The 18,324-nt window shown below is 33.5% G+C and overlaps 1 protein-coding gene across 1 annotated transcript in view; it reads right to left on the minus strand.

The window, feature by feature from the left end:
* Positions 1–18,324, minus strand: part of LOC105454177 (protein sickie-like) — a 69,281-nt gene that overhangs the window by 12,152 nt on the left and 38,805 nt on the right. Inside the window, exons 3-4 of the mRNA XM_011696607.1 lie at positions 6,045–6,162; positions 5,443–5,495 (exon numbers count right to left, since the gene is read on the minus strand). Coding sequence (XP_011694909.1) covers positions 5,443–5,495; positions 6,045–6,162 — 171 coding nt within the window. The remainder of the gene's footprint in view (positions 1–5,442; positions 5,496–6,044; positions 6,163–18,324) is intronic.

The following is an 18,324-nucleotide window of genomic DNA, read 5'->3' on the forward strand; positions in this document are numbered from 1 at the left end:
GAAAAATAATCTAGAACGTGGCGAATTCTTTCGAATCAAAATTAATTCAAGGAGAATTAATGTTTAGGGAATTGATATATGTATATTAGAATGGCATGATTTATAAATTAATTTTAAATATATTTTAAGATTAAATTAATAATTTATTAAAATTCAATTAAAAAATTAAATTAATTAAATTTAAAAATAAGTAATTGTAGAAAGTAAAAATTGGCATTTTAATAAATTATTCGTTAATATCTTTATTGTATTAATATATTTAAAAATATTTTTAAGGACACATAAATCATATATACATTCTGTATACGACGCACTTTTCAATTAAAAGAGGAACTACGGCCTTAGAACACGTCTATTCCTTTTTTTTTCCATAAAGCGGTCTTATACCGGGAAACCGCGCCTATGTTTCCCCGTTTTCTCTTCGCTCTCTTCCCTCTTACCACTCGCACAGTACATATGTACTATCTCGTATCTGGGACACCTGTGACGTACTGACGACGTTTTCGACATTCTACCATCAGCACCCCGCATGCTTCTCCTAACACTTGCTCGCGTTTGTTTAATCTGAACAATTAAGTAATCAATTTTTGAACGTTTGCTCATCAAATTACGTTTACTTAAATGCGTATATAGGTTTCGGACTTTTCAGTGTTACCTTGTTACAGATAAATTGCATTACAATTCCACGTTCCTTGTTTGTGAATATAATAATTATAAAATTAAAACACTCTAATACATTATCCATCAGATTTGTTTTTTTATATATCCTAATTCTATAAACTTTTTCTTTCGACTCATAAACTATTCATATACTTAACAATAAAATACCTTTCAACATATATTACTAATTATATTGTTAGAGATATTTAAATCAAGAAGTTATTGAAGTAAATTTTTATGTTATTTCACAATTAAATTGTTTTTTCTCTGAAATGTTCTCTGAAATGTCTTCAATTAATTCCCTATTAAAATTTACTTGTAAATAATAGTACAAACAAAATCTAGAACAATCTATATTATTTATAAATTGTCACCCTGGAGAAATTAGGGACAGCGCGTAGTGCTTGACTAATATATACGAAATGACTCATCCTCACTATCTCGAGAGAGAGTGGATTATCCGCGAAATAGAAATAGATCGCAATGAGCCGACTGGCTAGCCAAAGACGCCGCGCCGATTCCGGTTTAGTTTGAGTTTTACCGACTTTCTTTTAATCATCAAAACAACGTTGATGATCGAAAGATAGTGCGAAGATGAGAACCAGCCCGATTCTGCCATGGAACCGAGTTTATGCGCATTAGAGAAAAACAAGCAAATTTTTCGACGTAGAATATTAACATTTTTTTATCTGAATATCCACAATCAATCCAAAAAACCTAACAAAAGAGAAGAGAATCTGAACTTACAAATAATTAAGATTTTCTTTTTATTCTAAAAAAAATTTTTTTTAATAAACTATTAAATTCCCTTAATTGGTGTTAAAATCTATATATTTTTCTTAATCTCTTTTATAATCCAATTTTAGATCATTTTTTCAATGAATAAAGATCATTATTTTGAAAGGACTGATATGATATGATATGAGATTAGAAATGAGAGAATGGATTGCATCTTCATGTAGGTACGTTGGCATGTATAATGCTGCACGCCGATTTGTGCAATCATCGGACTTCCGGTTTACGTAGCGAACGAAGAACGCACGTTTCGTTCTGTACGCTATTGTACATGTGGCAGGAGTGCGTATAAGTTGTAAACCGACGACGAGTTGCAAGTCGCGTGTTGAGCGTGGTTCCGAAAGGAAAACACGTGATTCGAGTTGGTTACAAGCTCTTTCACAAATCGCTTAAAATACAAAAAAAATATCAATTAAAAAAACATAAAAATAAATAAGAAACACGTTCAATTTTTAGAATTCAACATTTTTCAAGATTACATAATATTTAATAATTATTATGCATATATTAAACAAAATATTTAATATATACTTGTTAAATAAAATTATACTTTAGATTCTCTGCTCTATATATTAAAATTATTGACATAAAATGTTTTTAACATTAAAAAATTTTGAAGAAAGAACATCGACTGATCGAGTTTACGTTTCTTTGCCTCGATGAATTATCTTTACTTATCATTTACGTGAATCACCCTGTACACGTGGCGCGTGTGCTCGGCTTGCTTTAATTATAGACTGGAGCCCTTCTCCTTTCCTTAACGTCCACCCTCGACACCGCGAAATTGGAAAGACGACGTCTACGAGGCTGACTATAGACTCGTTTCTGCCGTTCGCTCGATCGAGGGTAAGAACGAAACTCGAGAAAAGACTTCGAAGAGCTTTACGTTGTCTGTACCCTCAAAGTACTACCCTGAACTAAACTCTGAAGTAATATGGAGTACTTAGCAAAGCAAATACTATGGCTATTAGAAGCTACGCGCAAAGTTTCCTGGCCTAGTAAACTATAGAGTCTCTGTCAAAAACTGAAGACTGACGTGAAACTGTTCGTAATATTGTTCAACTATCCATAATAAAATTAAATTCTACTGTCATTTTTACATTCTATTATCTATGCATATATTCAGAATCATTGGGAAGTAACGCGCGTTATTTGTAATGCCGTTATCGTTATTTTTTTCCATCGGTAACGTCGTTACATTTTTACAATAATTGTTACAAACTTGCGTTATTTTTGTCATTGTTGGTTTTTTTTAGTTTCTTATTTTATAATATATTTTTGTACTCTATACTAAATAAAAAAATATTTTGTACTCTATACTTCGTAGGCTACATTTCGATAGTCACTACCAGTATTGAAAACCCATAATTCACATTACATATATAAATATTATAGATTTTCAATACTAATAGTGAATATTATATTGGATAAATGCTGCTGATAATGACATGGCATTAATATATTTAAAAACAATGAATTTAATTTAACTTTCTATAAAAATAAGTATAAAGAAAAACTAGCTCTATATACGGATTAATTTAGAGTTTCAAGTTTTAATATTTATTATTACATTTATAATAATTATTATCAAATAAAATAAATCTATGAATTAAAATTTTACAAAAAAGTAACGAATTGTTGCTTTTCAAGTAACGGTGACGGTAACGCGAGATTTTAAAAATTAGTAAAAAGTAACGGTAACAAGTTACATTTTACAAAAAATAACGATACAGTAACGCGTTACTTTTTTTAAGGTAACATTCCCAATCCTGCATATAATCTCTCCAAATTTTATATATATTTTTTATTGCATCTAATTTTTTAATAAAGTTTTACCTAACGTCCAACAGAAACAAATTTTCTACACTGAAAGCAGAATGGAAGAACGTGAATACTTCTAATTTTCAATCCGTCAATATTTACTATGGGTGTGAGGATTATGTTTGAATAGGATAAAAGAAGAATCGAAGGAAAAGAAAAACAAAAGAAGAAAAACGCGTGTTTTATGGATTCCGAGTGGATCTCGCTGGGAAAGCGAGCCACGTCACATCCGGATGGATGGGACGAAACACGCAGTCGAATTATACTTCTCTTCTCTTCTTCTCTCTTTTCTCTCTCTCTTTCTCTCTCCCTCCCTCTCCCTCTCACTTCTCTCTTCTCTCTCTCTCTTACTAGCTCGCTTTCCCCCTCTCTTTTGTAGGACGATACTACCTCGTGTTTCCAATTTGCATAATCCTAAGTCAACGTGCGATGCTCTTCCTCAGAGGATACAAGTTGAAGGACTGTCAGTGAAAATAGAGTCCTTATAATGTTACAGGAGAAGAAGCTATACGTGATATTTTGAAATTTTATCAGATATTCTCTAACCTTTTGTCAAGTGTTAAAGTAGCATTTATATAAAAAATAATAATTAGTCCTTTAATCTTTAAATAAAGCAAAAAGATATTGATTCAAACTTAATTTTTTAAATTATAATATCAATTTTATTCTTCATTAAGCAATAAATTACTTAGAGACTGATAAACTGTTAAACAATTTTCTATTTTCAAAGAATATTAAAATAATATTTATATAAAATTTAATTGTAAGGAAATGTTACATGAACAATATTTAATTTTTTTTATGATAGAAAAACTCAATCAAAATGTCACGCCTGTTGAAGAAGAAATAAGTAGTCGAGATAAATTTATGCACGAGTACACAAGGAGACACTATAATTAACAGCGTTTAATTAACCGCGAACGACGGAGTCTGTACGGAAGCAAAATACTTAATCGCGGATATAAAACGTGCATGTCAGAGGTTACGCAAGGCGCAATTCTAAACGAATTCCTGCTGCAATGCTTCCGTAAAATGTTAATTAAAATGCTGAATGAAATCCAGATAATTGTTTTTCTGGGAGCAGAAGTACAGATTTATCTTACGATCGCAAAACATGATTATTGCGCACATTAAAACGATGAAAAATTAGATCTTGCAAAGTTAGATACGCGCCCACATAAAGATGCATGACTTCGAAAGTTTATTATTTAGATATAGTGACTAAAGTTATTAGTGTATGGCTTGTACTTAATTTAAAAATTAATTAGTAAATTAATTAAAGTCAATCATACATGTTAAGAAATTACGATTTCGATAAAAGTACATATTATAGTATAACAGTAGAATTAAATTATTAAATGAAATGAATAAAGGAACTATTAATTGTATAATTCTAAAATTAAAAGTGAGAAAATAATATTTAATAAATTTATAATTTTAGAAATAAAGTAAATAAACAAATGGATAAATATAAATATTTTAATTAAAGACGTAAAAATGAATTAAAAGTTTAAGATTGAAAATAAATATAGAGAATATGTTTTAAGGAAAGTCAGAATGTGCCGCAAGATATAATCGCGTCTATTTTTCTCGCGTTATTCTACATATTTCAAAGAGATGCGGACGGTGATCTATGGTGCACCGTATGTACAGTTGCATGGATTTTATCTACATATCCTAAGCGAGGAAAGAGAGGAGTGAGCTTGTGAGCTTTCTATTTTTAAAGGACTGCGCTCGTGCATAGCTGGTTCTTAAATTTGCTTCTCCGGAGAAAGATTCGAAGCATCCGCGCATCAAATATTAAATCTGTTGAATTTCACACACTCTCTCTCTCTATCTTTTTATCTATAATCTGGTATTTTATTCTCTCACATAACTAATGAGGAAACAATCAATATTATTTTAAATTTTATTAAGAGATGATTCTACGGTTGAGATATTTTCATTTATATAAGAATATTATGATTCATATTACATATATTGCAACAATAATATATGCACAATTTATTGTGCAATTAAAAATTAACTTGAACTTTTTATCTTAAGCGTTGTTATTATCTGATAAACACAGATAACGTAATTGAAACATTCTTAAAGTCATATTTTAATACTGAATATAATAATAATTGAACATTGTTCTGTACGATAGTTTTAAAATATACTCACCATTTGTTGGGCACTTTTTGGCTTTCGATTTACGTCGATCACCTTCTGATTAGCTGAAATAAGAAAAATGTATATTAATTTCTTAGAATATGTAATATATGTTCTAAGATTAATTTAGAAGATATTCCTCTTTTGTTTAATTGATTAACGGAAGCAATGAATTGCATACGCGTGCGTGTGGCACGTGACAGTCGTACCCTATGCACTAATGACTTTAGTGTCAATTTATGTGTTATGGATAACTGTCTAACGCCATAAACGATTTAGTACTGTTAGGCGGATCACAGATTTATGTCGCATCATTACTTATTTCTTTTGCGCTTCAATTTTTATTAATAAATTTTCGCAACTTTTATTTAATACAAAGTTTTCCAAACTTTTTGTGTTAAATAAAACACAAATACATTCTAATACACAATATTATATTATTTATAGATACAAATAATTATAATAAATAAATAATATTAATTTGTAAATCAACAAATGTCTTCTAAACATTTCAACTACTTTTTTAATAAATATTTTAATTTAAATTTTTTAATAACATTGTAAAAGGAACGGAAAGAAAAAAAACGCACAGAGAATATGCAGAAAATACTTACTGACAGCCTCCACTAGATCTGCTAAAAGGACACCGTCACAGAGATCAGCTTGAAGATCGGTCACTCTCCTCTTGCAACCCCCTCGTTCTAGATAATAATTCGCCCAATCTGTGTAGATCTAGAAAACAACCAAAAAATTATATAAATTAGTATATATACACGCATATACAATATACAATATATTCTATGAGATACGCCATTAGTATTATAATTAATCTTTTTTAAATTATTTTCTTCTCTCTTTTATTGTTTCTTCGTAACGCACTAATACGTACAGTTTTGAAGTTATTTTAAAATTAAGTTCCTTTATTTACAATGTATTATACTTCTCGTTATTATTTCTTGTTTCTTAATAAAAAAAAGAATACGCGGAATGAATTAAGTATTCAGAGTTACTTGTTAAAGTACAAAGCGGAAAATTGCACGCATTCTTAATTACGTCGTGTTTCATCGGCAATGATTATAGTTGATCGATTAACTCTTGAGATCGTAGCTCGATGAATTAAAGGCTATCGCAAGAGAAAGAAAAAGAGTGGAACAAGTAACGAATAGCTTGTAGAGAGCAAACATATCATGGAGGAGCAAACTTTAATGGTCGATTGATCGATTATTATTTCTTCGTCTCGCGGCTGCATGCTGGTTATTATTTCTTCATTGTTCGCTTCAGTTCTACAAGCACGTTTATCTTTACGAAAATAACAAATAAAATTCTTTTCGCGCGCGCGCGTGCAAACACACACATTCGTTCCTTTTCTGTATATTATATTCCAATAAAATTCCAACAAGAATAAACAAATTACAATCAAATAGTAATAGTATACAATATCTTTCTTAGATTTTATTTAAAAAATTATATTCTAAATTCTATTTAAAAATTCCAATAGACATAAAATAAAATAAAAATCTTAGCAAGAAATATCTTTTAAGAACTTATACACATGTCAAATAAGAAAATTATATGCATCGTGCATAGTCATTTCATAGCGAGTGAGTGGATTAAAGATGCGAAGAAGTGCATTAACGAGCACTTACGGGCAAAGTGCACTTCGGAAGTCTATCACGTTGCTGTCGCAATCTTGCGATTTGATTTATCTTATTATTACATCGAAGGTTAATTTGTTGCCGAGTCATATCCTCTCCTTGTTAACGCAATATGTTATCGCAATTTAAATTTTCTGTCGTTACGTCGCCAATTATGAGGCTCAATCACGACATCCAAGTCGCACCTCTAATTAGAGCATAAATCTCGGTTATTGCATCACTCTAATTATGTTATAAATCGTATCAGTTACGGCAAATTTTCGATCGCCGTACAAAATTTCAATTAGCGTGTCGTTGATGACATCGCAAGTCTCGATGGACTTGAAGACAGTTATTCACGTAATGCGCGACAGGTGCCCAGCGTGTGTCGACAAAATTGAATGCGCGCATTTGCAGCTGACCGCGAAGCACCGCGAACTCTTTTTCTGTCGTTTTCCCTTTCGGTGAAAACAGCGCGACGCGCGACGCATCCATTTGCATTTCCATCATACGCGGCGACCTATACGTCATATGCGTGGGTGTTATCTCCCGCTGATTGCAACCCCGTGCAAGTGCGTGTACACTTACGTTTATTAACACGCGAACCTCCCTCCTTCTACTCTTTCTTTTTTCTCTCTTTTTTCACTTGATATTTTATTGCACCGCAGGTGCTTGACTGCCACAACTTTGTCATCGTGTTCCATATTTATTTGTCGGATATTCAAATAGACAAGAATAATATTCTCGGGTAAATTTATACCATCGATTACTCAGATATTTAACATTTTGTCGTTGAATACATATTTCGAATTGCATTTGCGTTATTATTGTTAATTACTTTATAAGATTTTGTACCGTGAATTTTCATATTAGCATAGAAAAGTTTATTTTTTATTCGGCAATAAAAATATTGCAACTGTATTTTTTATTTTTTCACTTACAATTGCTTTGCAATATTATTTTATCATACTATACTTTTAAATATTTTTTGTGTGACATAAAAATACAGTTTCTGTTTAAAATTAAACAATGTATAAAGTCTTCATTAATATGTATGTTTTTAGATTTCATGATTTTTCATAAAATCTAAATTATTCTTCTTATAAATATTTTTGTAAGTCTTTTCATCGTTTAAAGCAACATGATTATACTGTCGCATATTTATATAGTATTATAATTTGTGCTATACTTTCCAATATATATCTAAACAAAAAAGAATACAACGATAATAAAATATTTCTCAAAAAAATTTAATTATCCAATATTTCTCGAACGTGATTACAGAGCTCCTATATATTCTCAGGAAATTTTATATGTGATAATTTTTTATACGTTTGTTTCTATAAGCAAGCATTGGGGACATAAATCACGCGCGGAAGCATGAATTGTCCTGACGCGTTTACCGCGCTGGCGAAGCGCCAGACTTTTCAGCGTGAGCAAGCGTACGAGCGAGCGAGCGAGCGCGGCTCTCGAGTCACCGCGAAGATGCGATGCGAGCGCGCATTCGCTCGCAGCGCTGGGCGATGGAAAGCGCAAGGGGACACAAACGTGGTTGTCGTACAGACGAGAGGAAGAGGAAGAGAAAGAGGAGGACAGGAGCAGCTAGTGAGAGCGCAGAGAGCGAGGAGAGAAGAGAGTTAGTCATCGCGTACTATTTTTGAGCGCGCAAAGAGACGAGCGGTACGAAGGGACACGCGGAGGGTTTTGCTTCGTGATTTCAGGTCGCCATTATTACGGCGGCCGCGATGGGGTCGCCGCTTCGCTGATTCTTTTCCCGCTTTCCCAGGATGGAATCTTTGGGCTTTCCCGGAGTATTTCAGTAAAGAGAGAGAAAGCTAAAGAGAGTGTTAAAGTGAGATCGAGTAGAACATACATATAGAAACTCATTGAGACAAATAGTAAGATACTGCATTATATTAATGCAGCTTGTAATTTTGTCTTAATATGAGATGGATTATTGTCTAGAACTCTTGGAAATATTAATGCTATTGAAAAATAATCGAAAATAATCGTAAAAGAAAATAATTATATCCCTAAACAGTGTTGAAAAAAGTTGCAAAATAAAATATCCAAAATGCCATTATAAAATATTCATCAAGATGTTTATGACAAAATTTTGTTTACAAAACATACAATGTATAAATGCTTTATGGATTTGTTATCTTCAATAAATGTCACAAAACGACTGTTTTAACTATCTTGTTTTTATTTATTTAAATTTGACTATTTTATTATTTTATTTTTAAGCGTATTTAATTATACAGCTGCTTTTCCATCATCAAAAATATATAGTACCGCAATAGTAAATTCGTAAAGAGATATTGAAAGATTCGTAAAGCTGTTACGAATATATTTGATATTTGATAGGCCTCGGCAAAAAAGATACAAACGGAAGGGGAGAATTACCTGGACGACATTACGGGTGGAATCGGCCTTGATATCGTCAATAGAACCGCGGACGGATCTCGGCGCCCTGATGCACGCCATGATGCCGCCGGTGGTCGTCGCGACCCTCGTGACGTCCCAGCGTCATCCGAGTCTACCCTCCCTCGATTATTACACCTTACGACAAATTACACCTATACCATACACTTTGCATTTCATCATCATGCGATAATGCATAATTGCAATCACACTATTCGGAATATAATTAAAATCGATTTCTTGATCTTTAACTTTTAATCCTCAATCTTCCTTGTCGATTCACAACCATACACATGATTATATTTCCTTTCAATTATGGTTTTTTCTTCTTTAACGGAATTTAAATTAAGATATATTATGTGTCGCTATAATACCGAAATTAACGAGATATCGATATTCAAACAAATCAATATTAGTTTCATTCATAACACTTGATTCTGCCAAAAGAGATCATTTCATTGGAATTCACTGACACATATCAGTTTACATATACGTTAGTACAGTTATTTTTCGATATTTTTCTTTCATAAAAGCACTATGCACTGATATAAAATAATTGCTACAGTATAAAGTACGAATGAAATCAATATGATTCTCGAATTACTAAGAATATTCACACTAATTCTTTTTATTAATCCTCAATTTCCCTGCTAAAAGATTAATAAATCGTTGATGCAATACGCATCTGGATCCATGTGCGGCTCTTCATTCTCACAATCTTCTTTCGAGCGTCGAAAGCGGAGGAAGGGCCGAGGGAGAAAAGAAGAAAGAGGAGAGGAAGAGGAGAAAAGCTTAATCAATCGTTCAATTGTTCAATTCGCGAGTAAATCACCCTCGTTTCAAAATGATGGAGCGAACAACGTGACGCGTCGCGATGCTCCGTAAGACAAAACACGGAAGCGTCTCGACGCTGCGACGCACCGAACGTAACTGAATACGCGAGCACACGTTTCTCTATTCGTAGGTATATACTCTCTTGCGCCTTCTCCTTCTCCTTCATCTCCTCCCTCCTCATCTCTTTCTCTTTACCCTGATCTTCCTCCAATTTTACCTCCTTTCACTTTCTCTCTCTTTCAGCTCTTTATCTATGCTATTTATCTCTGCAAAAATGCATTTTGCATAATATCAAAATTGTTGCAATTGCAGTTTGTAATTACAATTAAGAAACTCCTAAAAAATTTATTAGGAATTTTAGATTTATAAATTATATTATTATACATATCATAAATATATAATTTATAATAATTACATTAATGTTTTTTCGCATTCATTAGTTAATGCCATAATCATACTAGATTTAGATTTTCATGAAAAACATTTAAGTATATGTTGAAAGTTTCGGGAAATTAAGGGCCAAGGATGATGATGACGACGTGATCAGGAAGTGTGACACATCTCGAGATCGCTATTTTAAGATGGTACGATGGACGTGACGAGGAAACTGCATCGAGCTGTTGAAGAATCGCAGAACTGTAACGACATTAAGAAGGTCTACCGAGAATTTTCGATGACATGGACAAGTCAGCGTTGATTCAACAATACAATCCTCCACTGCTTGCATTTTATCCAACAAAATTACGTTCTTGTTATGTCTGTGTAACATATCATAGTTTGCTGAATGTAAAATATAAAATAGAAATTTTGGTAAATCAATATCCTTAAAATAATACAAACATACAAGAGCATATTAATCTTTAAAAAAAATGAATTAAGTATTAATAATTCCCTAAATAGTGATAATGTCGCAATCATCGACTTTTTAATTAATTCATAGAATTTATATTATTCATATTTGATTCTATACTACTATACTTTTTAAAAATTGTAATATGAGTTGTAATGTAGATAAAAAATCAATTTAATTAGCTACAATAAAACTGTATAATTTCTCAACGATTTCTATTCATTTAGAAATAAGTCATTTATTGCATTCTTAAGCATTTATACATCCTTATTATTCTGAGAATCAAAGATACAATATTTTTAATAACAAATTCTTTGATCGATTTAGATTTAGAATCAATTTTTTCCTAACAAAAGTGCTAAAATATTAAGTTATACATATAACTTAACGATTATTAATATAAAAAAATTTGGATTTTAGTATATGTATATATTACATATGTATATTTAAATTCATAGCAATTTCTTCCTTAAGCTTTGAGTAAAAAAATTATACAGTGCATCAATAGAAGAAAGGAGAAGGTGAAAAGGAAGAAGAAGAAGAAGAACTAATAAAAATTGCTAGACATCCGACGATGTTCCGGGAAGACAATATCTTTCCTCCACGGGCGAAAATAACGCGCTTAGGGGGGATGAAAATAGAGAATGAGAGACGGTTCGGCGGCGCTCGCAGCTGAAGGAAGAAGCGGCGACGGCGGCGGCGACGGCGACGGTGGCGTTTAACTCGAAATAGAGCACGATGAGTAAAGCGAATAAGCGTCGTCGTTTGCGTAGGCGTCGTCGTTTAAATTAACAAATTAATGGAATCTAGTAGAGGGCCGTAAATTCATCAATAACCGATCCGAGAGACCGTCGTTGATTAGATCGCGACGTCACACCGCGCGCAGCTATCATATCCTATATACTTTGTATAATTTCATTTATATTAAGCTCCGATGGGATGTAACTCAAATCAATTTTTCTAAAAAATTGAAAGAAATTAATCTTAGGATTTAAAATTATATATCTCTCAACAGTTTCAAGCTCTAAATACAAATTCAAACCAATCTAAATTGATTAAATGTAAATCTAAATCAATTAAGAATCGTTTGTATCAATGTCAATTAGATAGTTCAACTATACAACATTTTTTCTTCTTCTTTATTCCCTACTATCCTAGATGTTAAACCGAGGCCGGAATTGTAATACATCATAGTGTTGATAAAAGCCTGTGAGAACTGCGTACGCGCTGATCGATATTCGACTTAGCCCCGATTATCGCACACGACCGCCCCGCGTCGCGACTAAGCGCGCGCGTTAAAAGGCAACGCCATGGCAAGCATTACAATTAATGATGCTGCTCGTTCGGGAGCCGCGTGGAATAGCAATCGATCCGCGCACCTGTCGGGAATGCTCATGTCTCGTGTGTATACTCGCTGCTCGTTCATTCGTTATTAGCAGGAACGGCGGGATTCTTTGCGAATACTTTCAGATCGATCTAATTTCCAACTATTAGTTTTTATCATAAAATTCTAAAAAATTTTGCTAATTAAACTTTCATTTTTATAATTTAATTTTTATATAAATTATTCTTTATTGAAGATAATTGAAGTTGAAGATAAATCTGAAATTTGTGTAAAGTTATTGAGTCTTCTACCACATTTATAAGTTCTTTATACATTTTTATTATCACATCATGTAATTACATTTATGGATATTATACATTTCCGTATAATGGCAAATAAAAATAACATTTACGTAGGTGTGATTTCTCTCACGTCCGCGAGAGTTGACGTCATGATCTTTCAGAACTTGATACTCGAATTAAAATAGTATCAGTGTCCGTCAAAATTTTGGCAATTAATTTCCGACAGTTCCACGGTCATTTTTCCGACGGAGCGACTCGCATCCTGAAATTCGAGGGAGCAGTCAAAGGATAATAATTGTCCATTGGCACTGGTGTGGACGGTGGTAGAGAAACCATCGGTGCAAAGGGAATGCATGAAATTGAATATTGCTGCCGATCCCTCCCGGAACGGCAGCGACACTGAGAGTTCAGGAGCCGGAAACGAAACTGTTAAAGGACAATAATTAATTCGTTCCTGACGGCAGTCTGACGGCTCGTTAGTCGTGTAATCCTGTCCGTTTTTTTTTCTTTCATCCTGCGCGATAATGCAACCGAGAGGATGATTTTGCGAGTGGAAAAGGGGGACGAGATGAAAGGTAAGCCTAGTGTGCTTTTTTTCAAAGGCAAGAGGGTAAATTGTCGGTTGAGATTGACTATGATAAACACTTTCTACGCTTTGTTTCTCGCGAAAAAATTATAAATATCCTTACATTCTTTAATATCTTATGGTTTTATCATTTTGGAGGAAACTTATTAATTTCTTCTAAAAAATAAATTAAACCTGATATTTGCCATTTTTAATTTTTAAGAATTTAAGAATTTACTCAAGTTTCTATTTCCCAATCTCTTCAATGTTTTTTTATTTATTGAATTTTTTGGTTAAAAAAATTTGCCGTTTGGACGTTGCAGAATTAATTCACTTTAACTCACAGAGAAGAGAATGAGTTTTACTTTCCTCCCAACAGCGGCAAAGGGGGCGGGGGAGGGGAGGAGTTTGGGGATGGTTTCCGTCGGCGCGACAATTTTGCGGGCAGAACGCGTCCCGCTTCGAGAGGACGAGGGACAAAAAAGGGGTAAGAGACTGAGCTTTGTTGCGCGATTACGGCAAGCGGGAGGCCAGCTCGTCTCGATGGACACAGCCGACTATAGAACCAGCCTGCCGGAATTAGGTTTGCTTTAACCCGAACGATATCGAGACACACCAGCCAACCTTTGGGACAACGAGGGGATAAAGGAGAAGAGAAAATCGAAAGCAAAAGGGAAACTGCGAAATCAGGAGACCATCTTCAGCGCGTAATCCAACGAATCGGCTAGGATAATCCTCTTAATTTAACAGAGTGTTCTAACAGAAAGCGAAAGGCTCTAAAGAAAGTGTAATGTATTTTCTTAAGTTACTAAATTATATATGGGAAAAACAGGATATAGAAAAAACAGCGCACCTATTTTATGTCACTGTCCAGTATAAAAATGCAAAAGATTCATGTCGAATGTTTCTTGGTTTTCTGTCGGTTATTGTCCGGTTATCCCTCTTTCGCACCGCTCGTTACAAATGATCCGTATAGCGCCGCGGCACCCTCCTTTCCCTCTGTTTTTCACCCTCTTTTGCTGTGCATTAACTGTATACTTATTGTTAGTTGCGTAGCAAAATCCCCCGCGGCCAATTTTCCGATCGGCAAAGCGCGAATTTCATTCAGTATTCAAAAAGAAATTGTTAGAGATAGAAATTAAAATAGATCGTATACATTGGAATAACGTAAAGCCTATAATGTACCATGGTCAAATTTAAGTTTTTGCATCTAAATTATATATGTCATATAAACATAATTAAATCAAAAAATAAATTTGTGAATGTCTATAGAAAAAGATTACATCTGAAATGAATAGGAATATATAAAGGAAAAAATTATATTTTAATTCTTGTCTCTAATTATTTAAAGTAAACAGTCTATAATTATAAATTATTGAAAAATTGAATTATATGAGGAAAATATAATAAATATTTAACTGCGGTTAAGAAATTATAAAACAAAGAATTGCACACGCTTAAAGAATAATAACTATTGTCATAATTTAAAATTCAACGACATTTTTATTTAATAATCGTCTTTTCTGAATTTTAGTTAATTAATTCATTTCGCTCATCTTTCAGTAAACAAAAAATTCACAATACTTCATCAAGATCAACATGAGAAGAATTAATTCGGAATTGGAGCTCATACGCGGTTGAGAACCATCGTAACCAAGTTATCGTTCTCCCCAAGAACTAGAAGGAGGATGCATGCACCCTCTTCCCTCAGGAGGGTAGGTACGTGTCCTGCAACAAGCGTGTCCTATGTTCTCACACCCTCTCGAGATTCGAGGAAGCCCTGTTGTTGTCATGACTACCGAACTCCCGTGAGAACAAAGTTATTTTTACGTCGGCCATATTATGTCAAAGTTCCGATAAGATCTGATTAGCATCCTTTATTTCTTCGTAAAGTTAAGGCCTATCCGATTCATCTTTAAATCACCAATTCACGCAAATGTCGCAAAATATATCCACTTAAATGAGAAGTGAAAGAAAAATAATATCCAAAGAAAAAAACAATGTTGAAACTTGATTACAAAATTGAATTAGTATTTTATAATATTATACATAATATCGCATAAAATATAAGTCTGTATAATTTTAAAAAATATATGTGCATAATTTAAGTATTTTATTTAAATTGTAATATAATTACGTATACATGAGATTTTTTAACTAATTATTCTAATTATTTCTGGAAATCTGTGTAATGGAATTACTAGAAACTTTGATCCTTTTTTCTCCTCTAGTCGTAATTGTATTTTACGTTTTTATTCTTTTCTCTTTCGGTCGTCTCGTCGACTTCCACTTCGGGATGCTTGTAACTCGTTTTTTCGGAGCTCACTGACTGTCGGCGCCACGTGGGTTATGTTTTATGAATGAGTAGCTCACCTACGCGCCATTACGACGCGTGCACGTGCGTGCACACGCACTCGCGAAGGAACGAGCTAAATTTACCTGCGCTGCCAGTCGCGATGCAACCAGGCCCAACCCTGCCATTGTGCGCAGCCTCGTGTAGGCATCCTCTCGCATACGTTAACTGGCCCACACGAGAGACACCGAGCCCCCACGACTATCCTTAAGGTCCCAGAAACTCGCGAACGCGAACTAAGTGCTAAACTTTCGCTAGTGGGTTTGTCTTGCACAAGGAGAATAATCGTTTGTCACTTTGTGTCTTTTCTACAACAGTCATTCGTGCCTTTCGATGTGCGACTTCGTCGACAATACAATGTATGTATTTCTAATGTCTGTGTGTTATTGTCCCTATTTTATAAATATTTTATAAGTTGTAAGATTTTTTCTAATAATAAAGCTTGAGTTTCTAAGCATGCTCTTCTAAATATATATTTAAATACGTTATTATAAATTCGTATCTCTATAAGAATACAACTATTTTTATAGAGATTAATAAAATAATTACAAAGTACAAGTAGCCTAAATATAAACATACAGCTATTGTTATTTTAATTTTATCTTATTAATTAAAATTGAATTGTATAAAAAAAATTAATACTCGTTTTCTAAATATTATCTTGTTTGTTTTTCGCATGTAAGCTTTAAAGTTCTTGAAGGGAGGATTTACAATTATTTCTCTGCAACTGTCTATTCTCAAACTAACAACTAATGAGAAGGACCTGCTGCTCGGACAAAATCTGTACAGCAGACGCGTGTCATTCGCAGACAGCGTATTACGAATTCAGGTTTCGTCACGTCGAAATTGCTATAATTCTTTCGGCTCACGTATAGCGCACAGGAGACCGCTAACTCGCTCTTCGAAGCGCTCTAACGAGCTTCGACGTTTGCTTGGGGTCGCACTCCTGATTCGACGGTAGTTCTTCCCAAGGCAAGTAGCATCCTTTTGCCCCAAGGAACCAGAAAATAAGAAGACTTGACTCTCAACGACACATCTTGCCACATCTAGGTACTTTTCACATTTTACGAAGATGTTACTTTAATAATACTATTTCATTTTTCCACCATAGAAAATAATTATTTTTTTATATCTATATTTAAGCACACTAATTATTCTGTACTTTGTTAAATTTTTCAAATAAATTAAAAAATGTATCATTCATATTTTACTTTATTTATAAATGCAGAACTTTTTCTTTTTCGCATATAATTAACATAATAGGTCGATTAAAACGAAAAAAAGGTAAGTCTGCTATTGACGTGGGTTCATAATTGCGGTTTCAACGCCGGCAGTGACACTGGTTCGCATTTCTGTGACGTGGTTCGACACGCCTGTTTTCGCGCGAAACGTATCAGTACGATATTCGTGTGATGTGGCATTTCCGCATGGTATTTGATGTGGACGCGGTATGGCACAGCGTCCGGAAGGTCTCTGAGAGTATACGCGGGGAATATTGATTTTGCGTATCGGGCGTCCTTCTTCGGATGGCTGCCCGAAATTTCTTTCGAGTAGAATAATCGAACGTATGTTAAATAAACAATAAAATAATAATCAGAGACTAAAATAAAACGTCACTTCTTCTGTAATCTTACAAAAGAAAAATTAATTTCTTTATTAGCTTATATATAATAATAATATCATTTTAAAAAAACGTTTTATATTCATCAAAAGTATGAAATGTGATATTTCTATCACACACATATTTTAATTGTTAAATTACATAGAATCAAACCATTTATTTCATAACTCAAGGAACAAATTAAATTTGCATGAAAAATTATCCTATAATTAATAAAAATAATTTATAAATTCTTAATGCAATTAAATTAAATTAAGTTCATTGAAATTAAGTTCATTCTTAGCAGAATTTTTTTTGCATTTTAAAAATGTATACGTCAGCGGCGCCAGAAAAATTTGATCATTCTTTTTACCGTACGTAACAGCGTTGGTAACAATCCTGGTAGTAAGGGAAATTGAGCAGCAAACTGCAAAATAACGTTGAAAAATCCGTGCAAAGCGAAACCCGATAGGAAGGATGCGAAATTCGTTTTTCGTCATAAGCGGATACGGCTTTGTCGACGTATTTATTTAACACCACCACCCCACGGACGCGTCTATCTCGATTATTTTTTCAGCATCCTGCTGCATCCTGCTATGCGGCCGGATTATGAGTATTTATGTGTTCAGGGCGCGATATATATATACGAATAGAAAGAGAAATATTTTTTCTGATATGATAACATCTCAACAATATAAACTGTATGTGTATAAGAGATAACAATTTGAAAATTTAAGAAGCTACATTCCTGAGAGATGTTCTGCATCCTGCTATTCATTTCAGCATGTACAAACTCGTGACTCATCTCACGATCCAATTAAAGATCTATTTTCCCGGTAAGATGACTCGATAAGCGGAGATATGCGCTTTGCCTTGGGGTAGGTTCATCCCTATATCGAGTGTCATAGAACAAACACACGTGCATATACGTACATCGAGTACAGACATGCGTGAATACGACCTAAATCATTTATCGTCCGATTGCCAATTTGTAGCCCCACGAAAATT

The sequence above is a fragment of the Wasmannia auropunctata genome, unplaced genomic scaffold (genome assembly GCF_000956235.1).
Source record: "Wasmannia auropunctata unplaced genomic scaffold, wasmannia.A_1.0 LD335988.1, whole genome shotgun sequence".
NCBI lineage: Eukaryota > Metazoa > Arthropoda > Insecta > Hymenoptera > Formicidae > Wasmannia > Wasmannia auropunctata.